General features: G+C 47.4%; 1 protein-coding gene across 1 annotated transcript in view; it reads right to left on the bottom strand.

The window, feature by feature from the left end:
- Positions 1–17,835, bottom strand: part of MYO18B (myosin XVIIIB) — a gene marked incomplete at its 5' end in the record, with an annotated part of 249,320 nt that overhangs the window by 90,506 nt on the left and 140,979 nt on the right. Inside the window, 3 exons of the mRNA XM_046025552.1 lie at positions 4,758–4,910; positions 11,382–11,486; positions 15,643–15,753. Coding sequence (XP_045881508.1) covers positions 4,758–4,910; positions 11,382–11,486; positions 15,643–15,753 — 369 coding nt within the window. The remainder of the gene's footprint in view (positions 1–4,757; positions 4,911–11,381; positions 11,487–15,642; positions 15,754–17,835) is intronic.

The following is a 17,835-nucleotide window of genomic DNA, read 5'->3' as shown; positions in this document are numbered from 1 at the left end:
GCCTGACCTCAGCAGCCCCCCACAGGCGCTGGGCTATCAAGGGAATAAAAACACTCCACATGGAGAGAAAAAGTCTCCAGGAGGTCACGTTGCATGTCAAAGGCCACAAGACTAGCAAGTGCCAGATCGGGTCCTCTGGACTCAGATTTAATCCATTTTAAAACAGCAGAACGAAGATTCGTCGCACGAATATAAACTCACTGTCAGTTTTCCCATTTGCAAAATGGATACATTGCCACCAAACTTGAAAGGGAGTTTTGAGAGATAAACAAGGCTCACAATTCCCAAATGCTGGCCCCAAGACCAGCATCCGAATCCTCTGGTAGGATGGTTTAGGAATGTAGATGCCGGGTGCCAACCCAGACTTAATGAAGAAAAATAAAGAAAAGACTAGCTGGGGGTAGGATCCGGAATCTATGGGTTTTTTTTTTAATATTTTATTTATTTGACAGAGAGAAATCACAACTAGGCAGAGAGGCAGGCAGAGAGAGAGGAGGAAGCAGGCTCCCTGCGGAGCAGAGAGCCCGATGCAGGGCTCGATCCCAGGACTATGGGATCATGACCTGAGCCGAAGGCAGAGGCTTTAACCCACTGAGCCACCCAGGCGCCCCCGGAATCTATGATTTTTTAAATGGTGCTTAAGTTATCTGACATACAGCCAAGTTTGGGAATCCTGAGACATCAAGGAAAAGCCTTGTACATAGTAGGTGCTCTGTTAACATAGTAGGTCCAAACGTTAACAGGACCCCGATTATACGTACCAAGTTGCATGGGCACGGAACTACCGACATCTGCAGCTTTCAGGTATACACTGCTGGGTGCCCTTGGGTAAGTTACTCAACCTCTCAGAGCCAGTCTCTTTATTGGTTAAATGGGTCAAAAATAGAAATACCCCCTCCTGCAGTGGTGAGGATTAGCTGACTACTACACCTACTGTTGCCATCAGAACATCCACAAGTCCCACGGCCTTCAAACCAGCCCCAAATCTGTCCCTTCTAGCCAGCTCCCTCACCACTTAACCCAGCCGACCATCTCCTGCAGCCTGGAAGGGTCGATTGTCTCCTAAAGGCACCAGCATCCTCTCTACACCCATTCTCCGCACAGAAGAGTGAGCCTCTAAATCGTGAATCAGATTATGTCACTCTCTGCTCCAAACCTCCCAACGGCTTTGCACAAGCCTTGGAATAAAATCCCCACCTGCTTCTCCTTCTCCCAGGGTGTCTTAGCTGACCATCCGGGCTACGAGAGATCCTTTGCAAGTCCCTATTCCAGAACCTTATCTCCTTTAATATCCATATGAAGGTGTGGGATGTTTCTACTTATTTGTATCATTGTTTGCTTGTCTTCTTTGCCACCAGATATTAGTTCTGGGATACCTGAGTGGCTCAGTCAGTGAAGTGTCTGTCTTTGGCTCAGGTCATGATCCCAGGGTCCTGGGATCAAGCCCCGTATTGGGCTCCTTGCTCAGCTGGGAGCCTGCTTCTCCCTCTCCTTCTCCCTGCTGCTCCCTCTGCTTTGCGTGCACTCATTCTCTCTGTCTCTGTCTCTGTCTCTGTCTCTGTCTCTCTCTCTCTCTCTCACTCTCTCTCTCTCTGTGTCAGGTAAATAAATAAAATCTTTCTTAAAAAAAGATGTAAGTTTCACGAGGGAGGGTGTCTGTTTGACTAATCATTATATACCTGGATGGAACCTATCACCTGACACACAGTAGGTGCCTCATAAGTCATGAAGGAAGGAAGGAAGGAAGGAAAGAAGGAATGAAGGAATGTATGAATGAAGCTGCTCAGGGCCAGACCCAGAACTTGCAGCACAGTCAGCCCCAAAGTTAGCTCCCTCTCTCTTTCCCCTCCTGTCTGCTCTGTCCGCCTCTGTCCTCAGAGCCTTCAGGTAAAGGACAAATACCTTCCCGGGGAGAGGAAACAGAGTGATGCCCAATGTCATCACTGCTTTATTTGATTAGCTCTGACTCTGGCATCCGGGACACGTGTGCTGGGAGCCAAAGCAACTGTACCCTGACCTCTGGTCCACGCGATCCCATCCTTATAACGATTTCCATGACAACAGCAACAGAAAGCCAAGGCTGTGAATTCCCTTTGATAGGAGCCGGATGCAGAGATGGGGAAGAAGGACTTTCAGAAGAATGAAGCTCTTTGATTCAGCTGGAGGCGCCTTCATTAAATACCACTATTTTTCAAGAACACACATTTTAACCCTGCAGAGGGAGGTTTCTCGTGAATACTTAAAAAAGGAAGAAGGAGGAACAAAACCATCATGGTTCATTTTCCAGAACAATCACCTGGAGGGAGGGGGAGGCTGGGAGGCTGTGGCACTAGGAATAATTTGGGGGGAGGCAGGAAGAGAAAAGGGGCTTCATGAATCCAAGAAGCCTGGCCCCTGACCAGGGACTCTGATATCTCTGCCCACATGAGGCAAGTCAAAAGGCTAAGGGTCAAAAAAAAAAAAAAAAAGGCTAAGGGTCTTCTACCCATGTGGACAGCCGATCAGACAGGCAAAGGAAACCTTAGATCCTACAATTAGAATTGTGCGCCCTGGATATGAATCCCAGCTCTGCCACTTAGCTGCTGTCGCTGCCTTGGGCATGTCGCTTTCCAGCTCTCAACAGGATTTCCCCATCTGTAAAATGGGCACATAGGAGAGGGTATGAGGATGGAGTGAAGGGCCGCACGGAAGCCCAGGTGATTCTAGTTTCCTGACATGGCCATGAAGAGAGCAGAGTGATCAACTATCTGGGTTTGTCCAGGGCTGGCCCAGGACACGGGACTTTCAGCCCTAAAACCAGGACCATCAAGGACAAGCCAAGATGGTTGGTCATCCTAGCAGAGTGTGGCTGCTAAACAAAAGAAAATCAGAGAGTGAGGGAGACAAAAGGGCCCCTCAGTGAGCCTCTGGGGTATTCGCTCCAAAAACCCTCCAATCTGGTCTAGTCATTGAGAAATGCTTCACACAAACCCAGATTGCAGGGGACACTTTCAGGATACCTGGCCGGTATTTCTCAAAACTGTCAAGGTCATGAAAAGAAAGGTAGGACTGGGAAACTGTCCCAGACAGAGGAGACTGGGCAGACAGGACAAGCAGATACAGGGGCGTGCCCTGGGATGGATCCTGGAACAGGAAAATGAGCTAATGGAGAAACTCATGAAATCTGAATCAAACCTAGAATTTAGTTTAGGAAAAAAGGTGGAGGCAGGGTTTCTCCCATAGTCTATAATTTCTGAAAACCTGAAACCTTTCATTTTACAGACGGGAAATGGACACCAGAGATAGGAAGTGAAGAAGGCTCTAGATCTAGTTTCTAGACTCTGCTGCCTCCCACTGCCTTCCCGGGAACCCACTGACCCTTGTGATCTCCAGAAGGAAGAGAGAAGAACACTGGTTCTGCAGTAATGGAATACAGGTTCAAGGTCCAGCTTTGCCTTCACTGGCTGTGTGACCTCGGGCAAATCTCTCACCCTCTCTGTTCCTTCGTTTCCTCATTAGGGGAATGAGCCCATTGAATCCAACAGGCAGGCATTTATTCAGTATTTATTACATGCTGTGGACTGAACAGGCATCACTGACATGCATAAAGCATAGTCTTGCTATCAGGAAGTACAGTTTTGCCTTAGAGTCCAAAAACTACAGGTAACCCATCAGAGCTTCTGGGGTAGTCTCTGTGAAGATACACACGCACAGCCATGTGGCAGGGCTGAGGTCACGTGAGAGAAGGCCAGAGAAGGAGGAAGAAGGGAGGACAATACTCTGAGAAAGTGATGTAGTGAAGGCAGCAGGAAATGCCTTCCGTTGCCCCATACCTGTCTTGGGTGCACATGGTTTTATCCGCAGGAGGCATGGATTAGAGGTAACACCAAAGGCATGGGCACAGCGTCCCCAAGTGGGGCTCTGAGCTTCCCTGCATTGTTTCCAGCTTCTTATGGGGACAGGTAGCAAGTCCTGAGTCCCCACTCTGGGACCTCTCTCCCCAAGTCCCCCCACACCACTGTGGTTTCCGACCCACTCACATCTCTCAACACCTGCCACCTTGGGCCATGCTGTCTGCACTTGGCACAGCCCGAGCCCTCATGTCCTTGGCGTCTGCCTGGCCTCACCGCACATCTGCTTCCCGTCCTCCTCTGAAGCAGCCAGGGAGGGTGGAACCCTGAGTTCGAATCCTTGCTCTGGCACTTTCTAGTTGTGTGACTTTGGACGGGTCTCCTCCCCTCTTTGCCACCTCCCTTGGGGAAAGGAGATGCTCTCTGGAGGACTCTATGGGCCACCCAGTATAGCCTAAGTGGGACACGGTGCATGCTCCAGAAGGTGACAGCCAGAGATCAACATCATTCTAATCGGCGCTGTTGGTGGTGCCCGTTGTTTGAGCTCTTGCTTTAACAGCACAATGACTGGTTGTTTCCTACGCAGCCTAGGCAGCCCCCACACACACATGCACACACAGACACACACGCATACACGCACGCTCGCGCAGTGCACCCAGCCATTCTGCTCCAGGCCTCTGATCTGCCCACGTCCTTGAGATGCATTCTGCCTCAGTCCTGAGGAAGGGAACCTGACTCGACAGTCATTTATAGACCCCCTCCTCCTCATCTACCACCTCCGTGTGACCCGCCCAGCCCCTCGATGTCCCCCATCTCCATGCAGGTCTGTGAACATTGGCGCTGCGGCCACACCAAGAGCCGCTGTCCCCCCTGGCCAGCTGCAGCATCCTCCCAAGCCTGGCCCTAAGGGGCCCCTGTGACCCCTACCTGGCTGTGCACTTTCTCCAGCTCCTCTTTGCTGACTGAAGTCTTGCTGTCCTCCATGTTCCCCAGAAGAAGCTGCACATCTGACAAGAGCGCATGAGTCCTCTTGAGGTCCCTCCGAAGACGCTTCTCCACGTCAAAGTCTCGATGGCCGATCTGGAAGTCAAGGGAAGGCTCTTGTGAGCTAAGACTGCAGAGCAGTGGACAGGGTCCAAGTTCTCCAGAACCAAGCTTCCCCTGGGTTCAAATCCTGTCTCTGCCTCTCACACCGCAGGACCTTGGACAAGACCCTTCTCCTGCCCAAGCCTCAGTTTCCACATCTGCAAAATGGGAATGGCATCAAGCACACAGGGCTGCTATGGGAATTAAGCTGGTGTTTAGCCGAATGCCTGACTCACAGTAAAGGCCCACGAATATGAGCTGGGCTCATGTGTTTTCCCAGCCTGGAAGCGTCCAAAGTCACTGGGTCTCATCACCCAAGTCATCAGTATGGCCTCTCCTCACCTTGTCAGAACCTACAGGTCAGGTGAGGCCCTCTGGTGACAGAAGTGAGGACAGCAGTTACCCTGCCAGGGCTGAGATGGGATAGGGCCAGAGAGCTCCCGAGGGGGTTTGCCTGCCATTTCTGGGGGTGCTGCATCCCTGAGTCCCTGAGCTGTGTAGTGTGGTCCACTGTCCTTCCCGGCTTGTATGTTGCACCTCATTATGTACTTCGTATTTAAAAAGAGCCAGGCTGCTTTGGGAGGTGCAATCAAGTTTTTCTGCCCCTTGAGTTGGTCTCCTTTGCCAGGTTAAGGCACAAGGTCATTTTCTGCAGAGGGGTGTTGCCCAAAAGCGAGCGCCTTCCTTCCCCCAGGACCCTGGACATGTAGACCCTCCAAGTGGGCAGCTGTCTTATTGCTCCTGCAGAAGTCACATCCTGGGTGCCAGGAGGGTGACAACTCCTAGGGGCTGAGGTGAACAGAGGCAGGTGCAGGACCACCCAGAAGCCCGACACAGAGCAGTGACAGGCCGCCCTCTCCCCTGGAAATGACACTGATGCTAAAGCCCTGAGCATCTCCGGAACCCGGGAAGGAGCCCCTCAGGAGACCGGCAGAAAAGAGGGGATAGTTTTTCAGAAAACGCAGTGTAGGTATGTCAGTCATGGGACCCAATTTCTATACACCTGGATACCCGCACCTCTCCAGAACCATTTCCTGGGATGGTCACAATGCCCTTGGAATATTCTAAAAGGAAGGTTGGGTTTGGAACAGGGTGGCCCAGGTTTTAAACCCTGGCTCACCGTTTGCTGGCAGTGGGTTGTTGGATCGTGCCACCCCTCTGAACCCTACACTCCTCGTCTATAAAAATAAGGCAAGAAATAAATAAATAAACTATCCTCCCTGTTGAGATAAGACAAGGATCAGGCACGATAATGGATCAGAGAACACTTTGTATGCTGTCAAACGCTTTACAAATATAAAGAATTATGAGTATTGTCTGATGACCTAGAATGCACTCCACTAAGTTTTGCATTCCTATTTCTCTGCTCCTGGTTTTGAAATCTTTGAAAAATGAGTTGGTTCTTCAAATCCAGCCTCTTTGTCCTGAGGTGGGTTCCTTTAAGTTTTAAATGCTGGTCTAATACGTGGGGGTGTGTAGATACACACACACACACACACGCACGCACATAAAATATAATCTTAACCTGCTGAGCTAAGATCAGAACTGGGCATTGTGCCCGGCCCTTTGTCACATGTTACTTCATTTAACTCCTGTGACAATCTCTTAAGGATAGACATTATTATTATTTTTATTGCCTTTATAAAAGCAGAAATAGCTTACATTTACAGAGAGCTTTCTAAGTGTCAGACACCACTCTAAACCCTTTACGGGAGGTAACATGTTGGTCCTCTTGAAGACTGTGTGACATATAGTGTTCCTGTTCCCATTTTACAGATGATGGAGCAGAAGACTGCAGAGGGCCAAGTAACTGGCCCAAGATCCCTCCTCTAGGAAGTAGCAGAGTTTGGGTAGGAATCCGACTATTCTGACCAGAAAGACATCATTTCAGTAGAATGGATGATAAAAGAGGTCAGTTTTGTTCTTTAATTTAAGGGAAGGTATTGTGCAAGCACAGGGGATTGCCAGCCAGCTCAGGATCGGATGGGATCAGGAAGAGTCTTGGGTAAGTGGGAGCCCAGTGAGGTATGGGAAGGGCATTTCAAGAAGAAGCCAGGCCAAAAGCAAAGACAGAAGGCTGAGAAAGTCTTGTATCTCTGGTTCCGGTGATGAGCACGAGGGCATAAAGCATGGAGGTGGGGCAGGTCGCAGAGCAAGAGAAGTTACCTGGGGCCAGCTCATGTCTTGTGAGCTAGGTGGGATTCTTATGCAGTGTCATGGGAAAATGGAAGCGCAGCTGGTGAACTTGACATAGAGTAAGTGGTCTATTTAAGGTGATGGTGTGGTTATACAGCAAGGATTTGAACCCAGGCAGCTCAGCCTTAAAATGCAAAGTTTCTAATCATTGCACCGTAGTGCCTAGGGGAACCTAAATCCTGATTCACTAATTTGAGCCCAGATTCTTCATTCAATCTGTGTACTCAGCATCTCTCTTATTTTTTATCTGTTCTTTCTCTTTACACATCCCAGAGTATAAAGAGCGTTCATTCTCCACGGGGCAGGTTGGCATCAGGGACATCCCTTGATATTAGCATTGACCATGGCTCAGATACTACAACTGACTACCAGGAAGACCCTGAAAATGCTGGCACCCTGTCTCCTTTCCAGAGGCATCTTTGCAAACAGAACTCACAACAAAAGTGTCAGACAAGTCACCCTCCCCTGCATAATGAATTGTTACAAGAGAGGAGGGCAAAAAAGAGAAAGAGAGAGGGAGAGCTCATTAGGTTAATGGGAAATAAATGTCATTTTGCAACTTTGCATTCTGTAGCACAAAGATTCAAATTTGGATAAAGCTGGTGAATAATTAACCAATAAATCTAAATGATGTTTAGTGTTGTTGTGGGAAACTATATTCAAATCTCAGCTGTTTCACCATTTATCATAAAGCCAAATTGTCTGGGGCACTCGTTAAATGTCTGTTGTCAAGGATCTCTCTGAAAACTTAAAAAATACAATATGGAAATGCAGGCAGGGCTAAGCAACCACTTTCTAGATGAGGAGACTGAAACTAGGAGAGAGAATGGAGAATATTCTGAAAAAAATCGACATGGTCAACAAAGGGTTGATTCTAATTAACTGTACCTTAACCATTTTTAAGCAGCATAGTGCTTACAAATACAGGCTATCAAATAATAGAGACTCCATTTCAAATCTCTGTATGCCACCAACAAGCTATATGATCTTGGGCAATTTGCTTTAGCTTTTGAGCCTCAATTTTATCATTTATAAGAAGGAACTAATAATACCTTTCCCACAGAATTGTAAAAATCAAATACAGTATGTTAGAAAACATGACAATTAAATAGATATCTACGGGACCCCTGGGTGGCCCTGCTGGTTAAGCATCTGACTTGGTTTCAGCTTGGGTCACGATCTCAGGATTGTGGGATCAAGCCCCATGTTGGGTTCCATGCTCAGCGCACAGTTCTCTTGAAATTCTCTCTCTCTCTACCTCTGCTCCTCCCCCAGGTTGTGTTCTCTCTCTCTAATAACTAACTAAATAAAATCTTTGATATTAAAAAAAAACTTCAAAAGCAAGAGAGGAATAAAAGCAGCAGCAAAGAAAGGGAACAATAAGCCAACAAATATTAAATGCAAAATAAGAAAATAGAAAAAATTTTACATATATCAGTCATTCCAATAAATGTAAATGAATTAGATTCTCCTATAAAAAGTCTGAGGCTAATACACTGAATTAACAAAACATATTCACACACACACACACACACACACACACACACACACATAGAAATACTGGACATGAAAGAATTTTAAAAAGTCTTGCCAGGGGCTCTTGGGTGGCTCAGTGTGTTAAGTTCCTGCCTTTGGCTCAGGTCATGATCTCAGGGTTGGGAGGTCAAGAACCATGTTGGGGCTCCCTGCTAAAGGGGGAAGTCTGCTTCTCCCTCTGCCCCTCCTCCTCTAATGTGTCTATGCTCCCTCACTATCCCAAATAAATCAATAAAATCTCTCAAAATAAATAAATAAATAAATAAATTAATTAATTAATAAAGGTCTTGCAGCCAAACTAACTAAAAGACACCAAGCAAAATAAAATAAGGCAAAAATCATTCATGAGAAAAGAGGGACCATATCACACTCAAGGGAACAATCTGCTAAGGAAATAAAATAATAATAAACTTAGCTTCACCTAAAAACATAATCTCAAAATATATATATGCCCCTGGAGAAACTCTTGCCCATGTGCCCTGTGAGACATACATAAAAATAGGTAGGGCAGTTTTGTGTCTTAGAACAGAAACAACTAAATAACCACCAGCAGAAGAATGGGATTAAAAATAAAAAGAATATTGTGTAGCAGTTAAGATGAAGGAATTAGAGCTCCATGTATTAACATGGACTGGTCTCCAAACATGATACAGAAGGCAACAAAGTAAATTGCAGAATCATGTTACTGTATGTGTTTAAAGTTCAAATACTTATGCCAGGGAATCCCAAGCTCCAATCACAGGATGATAGTCTCCCCTGGGAAGCAAAGAAGAAGGAAGGGGGAAGGAGTGGGAGCCATAGGAATGGAAACCAAGGAGCTGCCAACTGTTTTTGAAGTGTGTTTTCTTTCCTTAAAAATATCTGAATCTGATATAGCAAATTTTTAATTTATGGGAACCCTGGGTGCTTGGTGCATAAGCGTCGATTATATTATTCATTCTACTTTTCCATGTGTTTGGCAAATGTCTTAATAAAACATTAAAAACTACCAAATGTGATCATTTATTTAAAGGTTCCAGCTTGGTGACTAACATAAAATTAGCATTTTATTCATTTCAAGTCACCTTCTGTTTCCACAGAAAATGTTTCATTTCAGCAACATCTATAAAAACCTTTCTGGATTACCTGCTTTGTTTCCTCCAGTGGACCATGCTGCACAGAATGCCTCTTTCACCCAGCGATTGGCCACTATTGTTCTAGAACCAAATATTGGTCTGGGCTCTCTTGCATTAATTTTAAAGAAAGATCCCCAGTGATTCTGCACCCAATGGCCTGGTGTGCTTGGCTGAGACACTAGAAAATTCAGAGCAGGAAGATGACAAAACTTTCCTGTGGATCCCTTCAGGTTCCAACCTTGATACTTGACACTACAGTGGTCCTGCTCTAGGATTCACTCACTTAATCAATTAAAAAAAATTCAGGGGCACCTGGGTGGCTCAGTTGGTTAAGCATCTGCCTTTGGCTCAGGTTATGATCCTAGGGTACTGGGATCCAGCCCTGCATTGGGCTCCTCTCTCAGTGGGGAGTCTGCTTCTCCCTTCCTGTTCCCCCTGCTTGTGCTCTCTCTCTCTCTCTCTCTCAATGCCAAATAAATAAATAAAATCTTTTTAAAAATCCATAATGAGGACCTATGTCTAAGTCCTGGTTTGAAGAGAGGCCCACATTCCTCTGTGCCTAGCAAGAGTATCTCTGCTGACAGACAGCAAGATCATTGCTAATTAAACAACTGTGTATGCCCGTTAAGAAAAGACCTTAAAACACACTCCTGTGATACTTTAAAAGAAATCACAGAAGCCGCAGGCATCTCTCTCTGGTGGTGGGGTTTCATGCAGTAGCAGCTCAGGCAGGGTAAGGAATATGTGGGTGATGGAGGAGTGATTCCTCCCACCTGGGAAATCAGGAGATGGCGCTAGGCTCTGCTGTCTGCTGTTGCTTTATTTACAGCTGTAGTGGTTTGTGTGTGTGTGTGTGTGTGTGTGTGTTTTGCAAAGGGGGAGGTTGATTTTGCGCTCAAGGGACATTCAGTCGTGGCTATAGACATTTCTGGTTGTCACAATGAAAGGGGGATGGTATGCTGCTGGCATTTAGTAGGGGGAGGCCAGAGATGCTGTTCAGCATCCCAGGGAGCATGAGACCGCCTCCCTACAACAAAGGATGGTGTGGCTTGAAACGTCCACAGTGCCACAGTTGAGAACCTTGGGATACTGCCATGGCAACCTTCCCACAGGTCTCTGCCCTCTAGAAACTCAGAGTGGTTCACTAGCTCACCCAAAGCCACGTAGACAGAAGGGGCCCCAGCTAGGGTCTCAAGCCCCATTTGCTTGACTCTGAGCCTGGCTGCTTCTCCGTGTGAACATAGTTGCCATTCACATTCACCCCCTTAAAGCAAGGGCTGCCTACCCTCCCTTCTTCCCTGACAGCTGCTGAAGGCAAGGCGATCTCGTCTGTTCCTTCTGGCTTGGCCTACTCTGTTTATTCTCCTGGTCCTTCCAAGAACCCTGCTGTGTGTGGACCCCAGAAGGTCTCCTTTGAAGAGCCAGTGAGGGTGGACAGGGCTGGAATCAATGGGCCAGAGGACACTTGGAGGAGCAGGTGGAGGCTGGCTGAACCGGCTGGCCTCTGGTTCTTCCTAAAGACTTACTGAGCTGTCCTCCCTCCTCCAACCCATCTCTCTGAACAAGGTCTGGAGGCAGGGAGTGCTCTCTCAAACTCCTGCTGGTGCTTCCCTCTTACCTGATCACAGAGGGTTCCAATCAAGCCTTCCAAATCCTGCTTCTCATGGAGGACCATCTGCTTCTCCTCGTACTCTTGCTCCAGCTGCATTTCCAGCTGGCGGAGCTGCAGGCACAAAGGGCAGACACAGACACAGGAGAAATGAGCTCCATCCGGACAAAGCCCACAAGACAGGGAGACCATCTGGAGGAGGGGGGAATGTGAAGTTCACAGCCCCTTGCCCCATTCCACAAAGGCTGTCCTACCAGTTAGGAGGGGGGTGTCTCTGTCGGAGAACTCAGGAGCCTAAAATCTTGGGAGCCCGACAGCTATGGGGAGAGCTGGCCAGTGATGGCGAGCCCCCTGCCACTCACCATGAAGCCCTCGGCCCCAGTTCTCCACCCATTCTCCAACAGTTGTTTCCTTCCTATGCCATGACCTTGCTTGGATATTTGCAAATCTTGGCACTCTGACTTTTTAAGGCTTTGGGCAACATTATACCCAACATATTAAAATGCAGGCACCTTCTTTATCAAATAGACTGTGGATCCATTTAAAGAAGAAGAAGGAGGAGGAGGAGGAGGAGGAGGAGGAGGAGGAGGAGGAGGAGGAGGAGTTTACATTTGTCATTACTTCGTTGTGGATTACATGTTCAGATCTCTCCCAAATTCCTATGTTGAAATTTTAACCCCCTGTGTAGTATTATCTGAAGATGCAGGCTTTGGGAGATAACTGGGTTTAGGTGAGGTCCAGAGGGTAGAGCCCCCGTGCTGGGATCAGGGCCCTTATAAGAAGTGATTGCAGAGAGCTTGCTTCTTCTATCTCTCTCCACCACCTGAGGACACAGCAAGAAGTCAGGTGTGTGCAAGCCAGGAGGGGGGCCCTCACCAGATGCCCAATCTGCTGACACCTTGATCTTGGACTTCCCAACCTCCAGAATGGTGAGAAATGAATGTTTGCCATTTCAGCCCCCAGTCTGCGATACCTGGTTAGAGCAGTCCAAACAGACTAGACATTTGGCTCGGGGCAACTCCTTTCACCGCTCTGATTTCTCTCATCACCCAGCAAAGGCAGGTGTTCCCCCCTAAAGTGAATATCCCACCATAACCACTTTGCACACCCTCTTCCCCGCCAGCCTCTCTCCTGTATGCTGCCTGACCCACCCCTTCATCCTCCCTCTCCATGCTCTATCAATGACCCTATTGCCCAGAGGGGCAAACTGAGTCTAAGCTACGATCTGAGGCCCCTTCTCCTAAGTCGGTTGCCGCCAAGAGCAGTTAGCGTTGTATCTCTTGACCCTGGCTCTTTTGCCACCCCAGAGAGCCATCCCCGATCCCACCCAGGTCACTAAAACCATTGATTTCCTGCCACGGTGAGAGACAGATGGAGCAGAGCAGCCGCTAGATGAAGTTCACGTGAGTGTCTGCCGTCAGGAGAAAGTACCTTTCTCTGACCTCGCTCTCTCCCTTTATAAATCTGTCCACAGAAAAGCCTTGGGAGGGCCTGGGTCACATCTCCACCTCATCGGGGCCCCAGCTCAGGGCACTCAGGATGCTGTGAGGCACTTCTAGAATGCACCGGCCGTTGTGCAACCTTTACGTGAGGGCATAGGGCAGGGGCGGAGTGCTTCCATCTCCTGACCCATGCAGGGCAAACAAAGTAGTAATTGATGGTCACTTATGCAGAAAGCAAGTCCATTTCAAAATTTTAAGAGTGAGAGACATAGGCCCTCTGCTTGTATCTACTTTTAGAGTGCAGCCTGGAAAAGCTAAAACACATTTTGAAAAATACACAAAATAATAAAAACTGTATCCAGCCAGGCAAAGCTTTCTGGAATGTGTTCTGCAGGACATCTCCCCATGGCATTCACAAGCATGATGGGTACGTAGGTGGATAAAAGTCCATGCTAGGATTGTGGGAACCATGGGGCTAACAGTTCTTCAGTGCAAGACTTATCAGAGCCTTTAGCAAATTCGTGTGCGGGAAGAGCTCAAGGATGTAGCATTGCCCAAGGCTGACTTCTATCAATGCTTCCTAAAGTGGCCTTCCATGGTCTAAACATTTACAAAAGAAAAAAAAAATTAAATCTAGCATTTTTAGTAAGAGACTGGGCTTTGGAGTGAGACAGACCTAAGTCTCAAGTCCTAGCTTGGCTACTTCCTGGCTGGGTAACTTTGGGCCACTGGTTTCACCATTCTGAACTCTGGTTTCCTCATCTGTGAACCAGGACCATAAACCCCACAGTGTTCTTCAGGGGAGCAAAGAAGCTTGATGGACATCAAGAACCCAGTCGGGTGCACCGAGCCCACTGGGTGTTCAAAGAATCCCATTCATTTCTCCCAGATAAGTGAGAACAAAAAAAAAAAAAAAAAAAAAAAAGCTGAAACTGGCCCCTCGATGCAAACTCCCAGCACTCTATAATTTACAATAACTCCCAACACTTTACAGTTTACAAGCTACTGCCTGTTCTTTTATCTCATCTCCACAATAACAGAGGAAGGCAGAACATTTTCTATCATTGCTCCCATGTCTCAGATGAGAAAACAGAGCCTCCGGGAGGTTCTAGAGACTTAACTCGGGGACGCACAGGTCTGGATGAGTCTAAAATTATTGACTCTGTCTTTCCAAGGGCAGGGTTCTACGGCAGTCAGATCTGGCTGAGGATGTGCTCAGTGAGACCCCCCATCTCCTGCCGAGGTTCTGATAATCACCAAGATGCCCTTCAGTCCTGCCCAGGAGCATGCCCAGCTGTGGGATCTGTAGGGGCCGAGGCCACATGCCCTCCTTCTCTTGGATGGATGAATCATACCCAGGAGCCAGGGAACCACCAGGCTGGTTCACTAGCTCTTCTGAAGGGCCCACTGCCTGGAAGTCCACTATTGCTTGTAAGTTTCCAGCAAACAAGGATTCCATTTACCAAACTGTGCATTGTTTCCTCATCTGAGATCTCCCTGAGTCTTCACTGTGACCCTGCCCTTAGTCACACTATCTTATCTTATGGATGAGAACAGTGAAGCTCTTTAGCAAGGTTATGTGGTCCCTCCAATGCCCCACACTTGGGAGTTGATGACCTTGGGACCTAACCCAAGCGTGACTTGACCCCATGATTCCAATTAAAGTAGCAGCATGGGCTTTCTCGTGTGTCTCATACATTGGCTCCGAGTGACCAGCACTGGATACAGAGCAAGGAGTCAAGGGCTAGCATGGATTTCAAAAGCAGTTAAGGTTTTTAAATCACTTTCCCAAGATGGCACAGTCGTTAAGGTGGAAGGGCAGAGATCCAAACCAAGAGTCTGGGAATTCCCACACCCAGGCCCTCAAGCCCTACAGTCTAGAGGTCTCCCCAGACAGACCGCCGAGGGAGCTAATCATAGGAGTCTGCTTTGAGAAATGCTCCTCTGCCCCTTTTGAAGATCCAACTGCAGACCAGACGATGAAGGACCTGGAGGGTTCCCCCAGTGAGAAAGCCTGTTCACTGAGCCATAACCCACAGCTTTCCAGCCACTCCACTTAAAAGATACATCTTCTATTCACATCAGTCAATGCATCTGTAAGGATGTTTATCTCAGCGTTAGAGTAATAGAAAATCTGAAAATCCTCAATGCCCGACTACGGGAGACTTGTTGAACAAGTGCCTAAGGTGCCTAAGGTGGACTGTTTCTAAAGCTCTTCAGTAAGTAAGTGAGATCTGTGTTTACCGACACAGAAAGAGGCCCAGGACACACCACTGAGTGAAAATAGCAGGCTTCAGGAAAGCATGACCCCATTTAGGGAAAACGATATCTCAATAAATATGTATGTGTGTTTGTACAATGACAGAGAGCTATGAAATGACTTCTAAAATAGTAATAATGATGGTTTCTAGGTGGTGCGATTGCAAGGATTTATTGCTTTCTTACCCACCCTTTGAAATGTCTGTAGGAGCTTGGATGAAGTACAGGAAACGATTTGCAAAGGAAATAGCCAGAAGAAACTAGTCCCCTCCTTGAAATCTGTTAAGTCCTTAAGTCCTTACCCAAGATATAAAGTCACATGGTGTTATGGGCTTTTGCCAGAAATCTTGAGGTGATGATGCTTGACAGTTCCAGAAACTTCTGGAAGTTCTAGAACCATATTTAAGAGATGTACTTCTTCTGCTCTAGCACCCCTGACAGCAAAGGTCTTAGGTGGTTGCAGGAATGGTTTATCCCCAGGCCCTAGAATCCACCCCTCCCCCCACCCCACTCGAAGGAAGAGGGCACCCAAACCAGACCTGGCAGCACCCAAGGTGCTGTTCACATACCCGCTTCTGGCAGGACTGGCGGACATCTTCCAGCTCTTCCTCCTGGTCCTCACGGTCCTTCTGGTGCATCTGCTTCATCCGCTCAATCTCCAGCTCAAACCGCTGGCGGAGCTGGGCGGGACGGCAAGGACAGAGGCTCATGAGGGTGACCCACACAAACCATGTCAGCCTGGGTAGCCCACCTGCATTTTTCATTTCTAGAGTGTGGGGAGGAGAGCCAAGTCATCCCCCAGAGGACTGGGAAGATCAGAAATGATAGATAAATAGCCCACGTGCTGCCACAACCCTTCCTGCAGTCATTACAAGCCATCACTAATCCATCACACTCTTTCTCACTGAATTTTGATGGAAGACTCCTTCAGGGTCCTTCTCAACACTTTTAACATGAAACAGATGTATCATCCCTGGAGCAAGCCTCGGTGAGGGTTTTTTGGATGGATGGATGGATGGATGGATGGATATAGGTGGGTGGATGGAAGGTTGAACAAAAGTTTATTCATGAAGACAGGGAACCCTGCAGAGGGAGATCACTTGCCCAAAATGTCACCTTGGACAATCCACTTTGCCTCTGGTTACTTGGTGGAAAACGATCACCTCAGGATGCCTTTACAAGAATCCGATGAGATTGCCCATGTGAAACACCTAGCACATTGCCTGGCACACAGATATGACATTCTCTTTTGAAAATAGACAGGAATGATGGCCCCCTCACTTCCTGGAAGACAAAATTAAGAACTGTGTGCCTGTGAAGGAGACAAGTCTTTTAAATGAGAACCTCCAAAACTTGCTCAGAACCTACAAAGAGCCACAGTGCACAGTGTTTAAAACTGTGTGACGTTGCATAGAAGGTTCTAGAATTGGAAGCAGATGTCGTGGGTTCTTGTTGCCCTTCAGGGTGTTCCCTTCTTGATCTTGGTAATTGAGGGACTGACCCAAGCTCTTGCTTCTCAAATTCTGTGGCATGTTAGCCCTAAGTAATGCAATTTTTGAAAATTTCTATTTCAGGGCTTCACCTTAGACCTACCGGATCAGAATCTCCAGCGTGCAGGCTCCAAGAATCTAGACTTCCAAGCTTCCATTTATGTGTACTCTAATGCCTGGTCATGGAGCAGCATTTGGAACTCTATACCTTAGATGGGTTACAATGTAGAAACTAACTTTCTGATCATTTACCACACCACCCAGAACCTCTCACCAAACCTTCAGAAGATTACAATTGCTGTCCCTCATGTGGAAATTCAGTTGCGAAAAAACAATGTTGGTCTTTATTTTTTTTAAAAGATTTTATTTATTTATTTGACACAGAGAGAGAGAGATCACAAGTAGGCGGAGAGGCAGGCAAAAAGAGAGGGCGAAGTAGGTTCCCTCCTGAGCAGAGAGCCCGATATGGGGCTTGATCCCGGGACTCGGAGATCATGACCTGAGCCGAAGGCGGAGGCTTAACCCACTGAGCCAACCAGGCGCCCCCAATATTGGTCTTTTAAAATGTTGACAATAAGGGTGCCTGGGTGGCTTAGTGATTAGGCATCTGCCTGTGGTCAAGACATAATCCCAGGGTCCTGGGATGGAGCCCCGCATTGGGCTCCCTGCTCGGCGGGAAGCCTGCTTCTCCCTCTCCCACTCCCCCTGCTTGTATTCCTTCTCTTGCTGTCTCTCTCCGTCCAATAAATAAATAAAATCTTTAATAAAATAAAATGAGATGAAATGAAATGAAATAAAATGTTGACAATATTCTCTACCGTGCAGGACCGTGGTGGAGAGGCAAAAGCACAGCGGAGCACAGAGCCCTTATTCCAGTTCCTGGCATAAAGTAAGCTCGCTTTAAATGTCAACCTCCTTCCTCGCCTCCTTTAAAATGACAGAGGTTATGGCAAGATAATCCAAAACGAGGAGCTTAAGCAAGTAAATATAATATTTCTTTTTCATTTTTTTCGAGCCTCTTGGATAGTCCTGACATCTGCAATACCATTTATGTCCACCTTATATGAGTTAACACAAAATTCCCTGGAAAAAGTGCTGTATTGTGATCAATAAATATCTCCCAGATGTCTACAAGGGTACACTGTGGCATGAGGTTCTGCGTGAAGCTGAAGATGGATTCGAGCATTGCATCAGCCTCGCCTTCTGTGTACACTAAGAACGGAAAATTAGGAAGGATACGCTAACTTTCGGGTCCCTCAGGTCACAGGAGTA

This window comes from Meles meles, chromosome 12 (genome assembly GCF_922984935.1).
Source record: "Meles meles chromosome 12, mMelMel3.1 paternal haplotype, whole genome shotgun sequence".
In the NCBI taxonomy this organism is placed as follows: domain Eukaryota; kingdom Metazoa; phylum Chordata; class Mammalia; order Carnivora; family Mustelidae; genus Meles; species Meles meles.
This window is presented reverse-complemented; position numbering and strand designations above follow the sequence as displayed.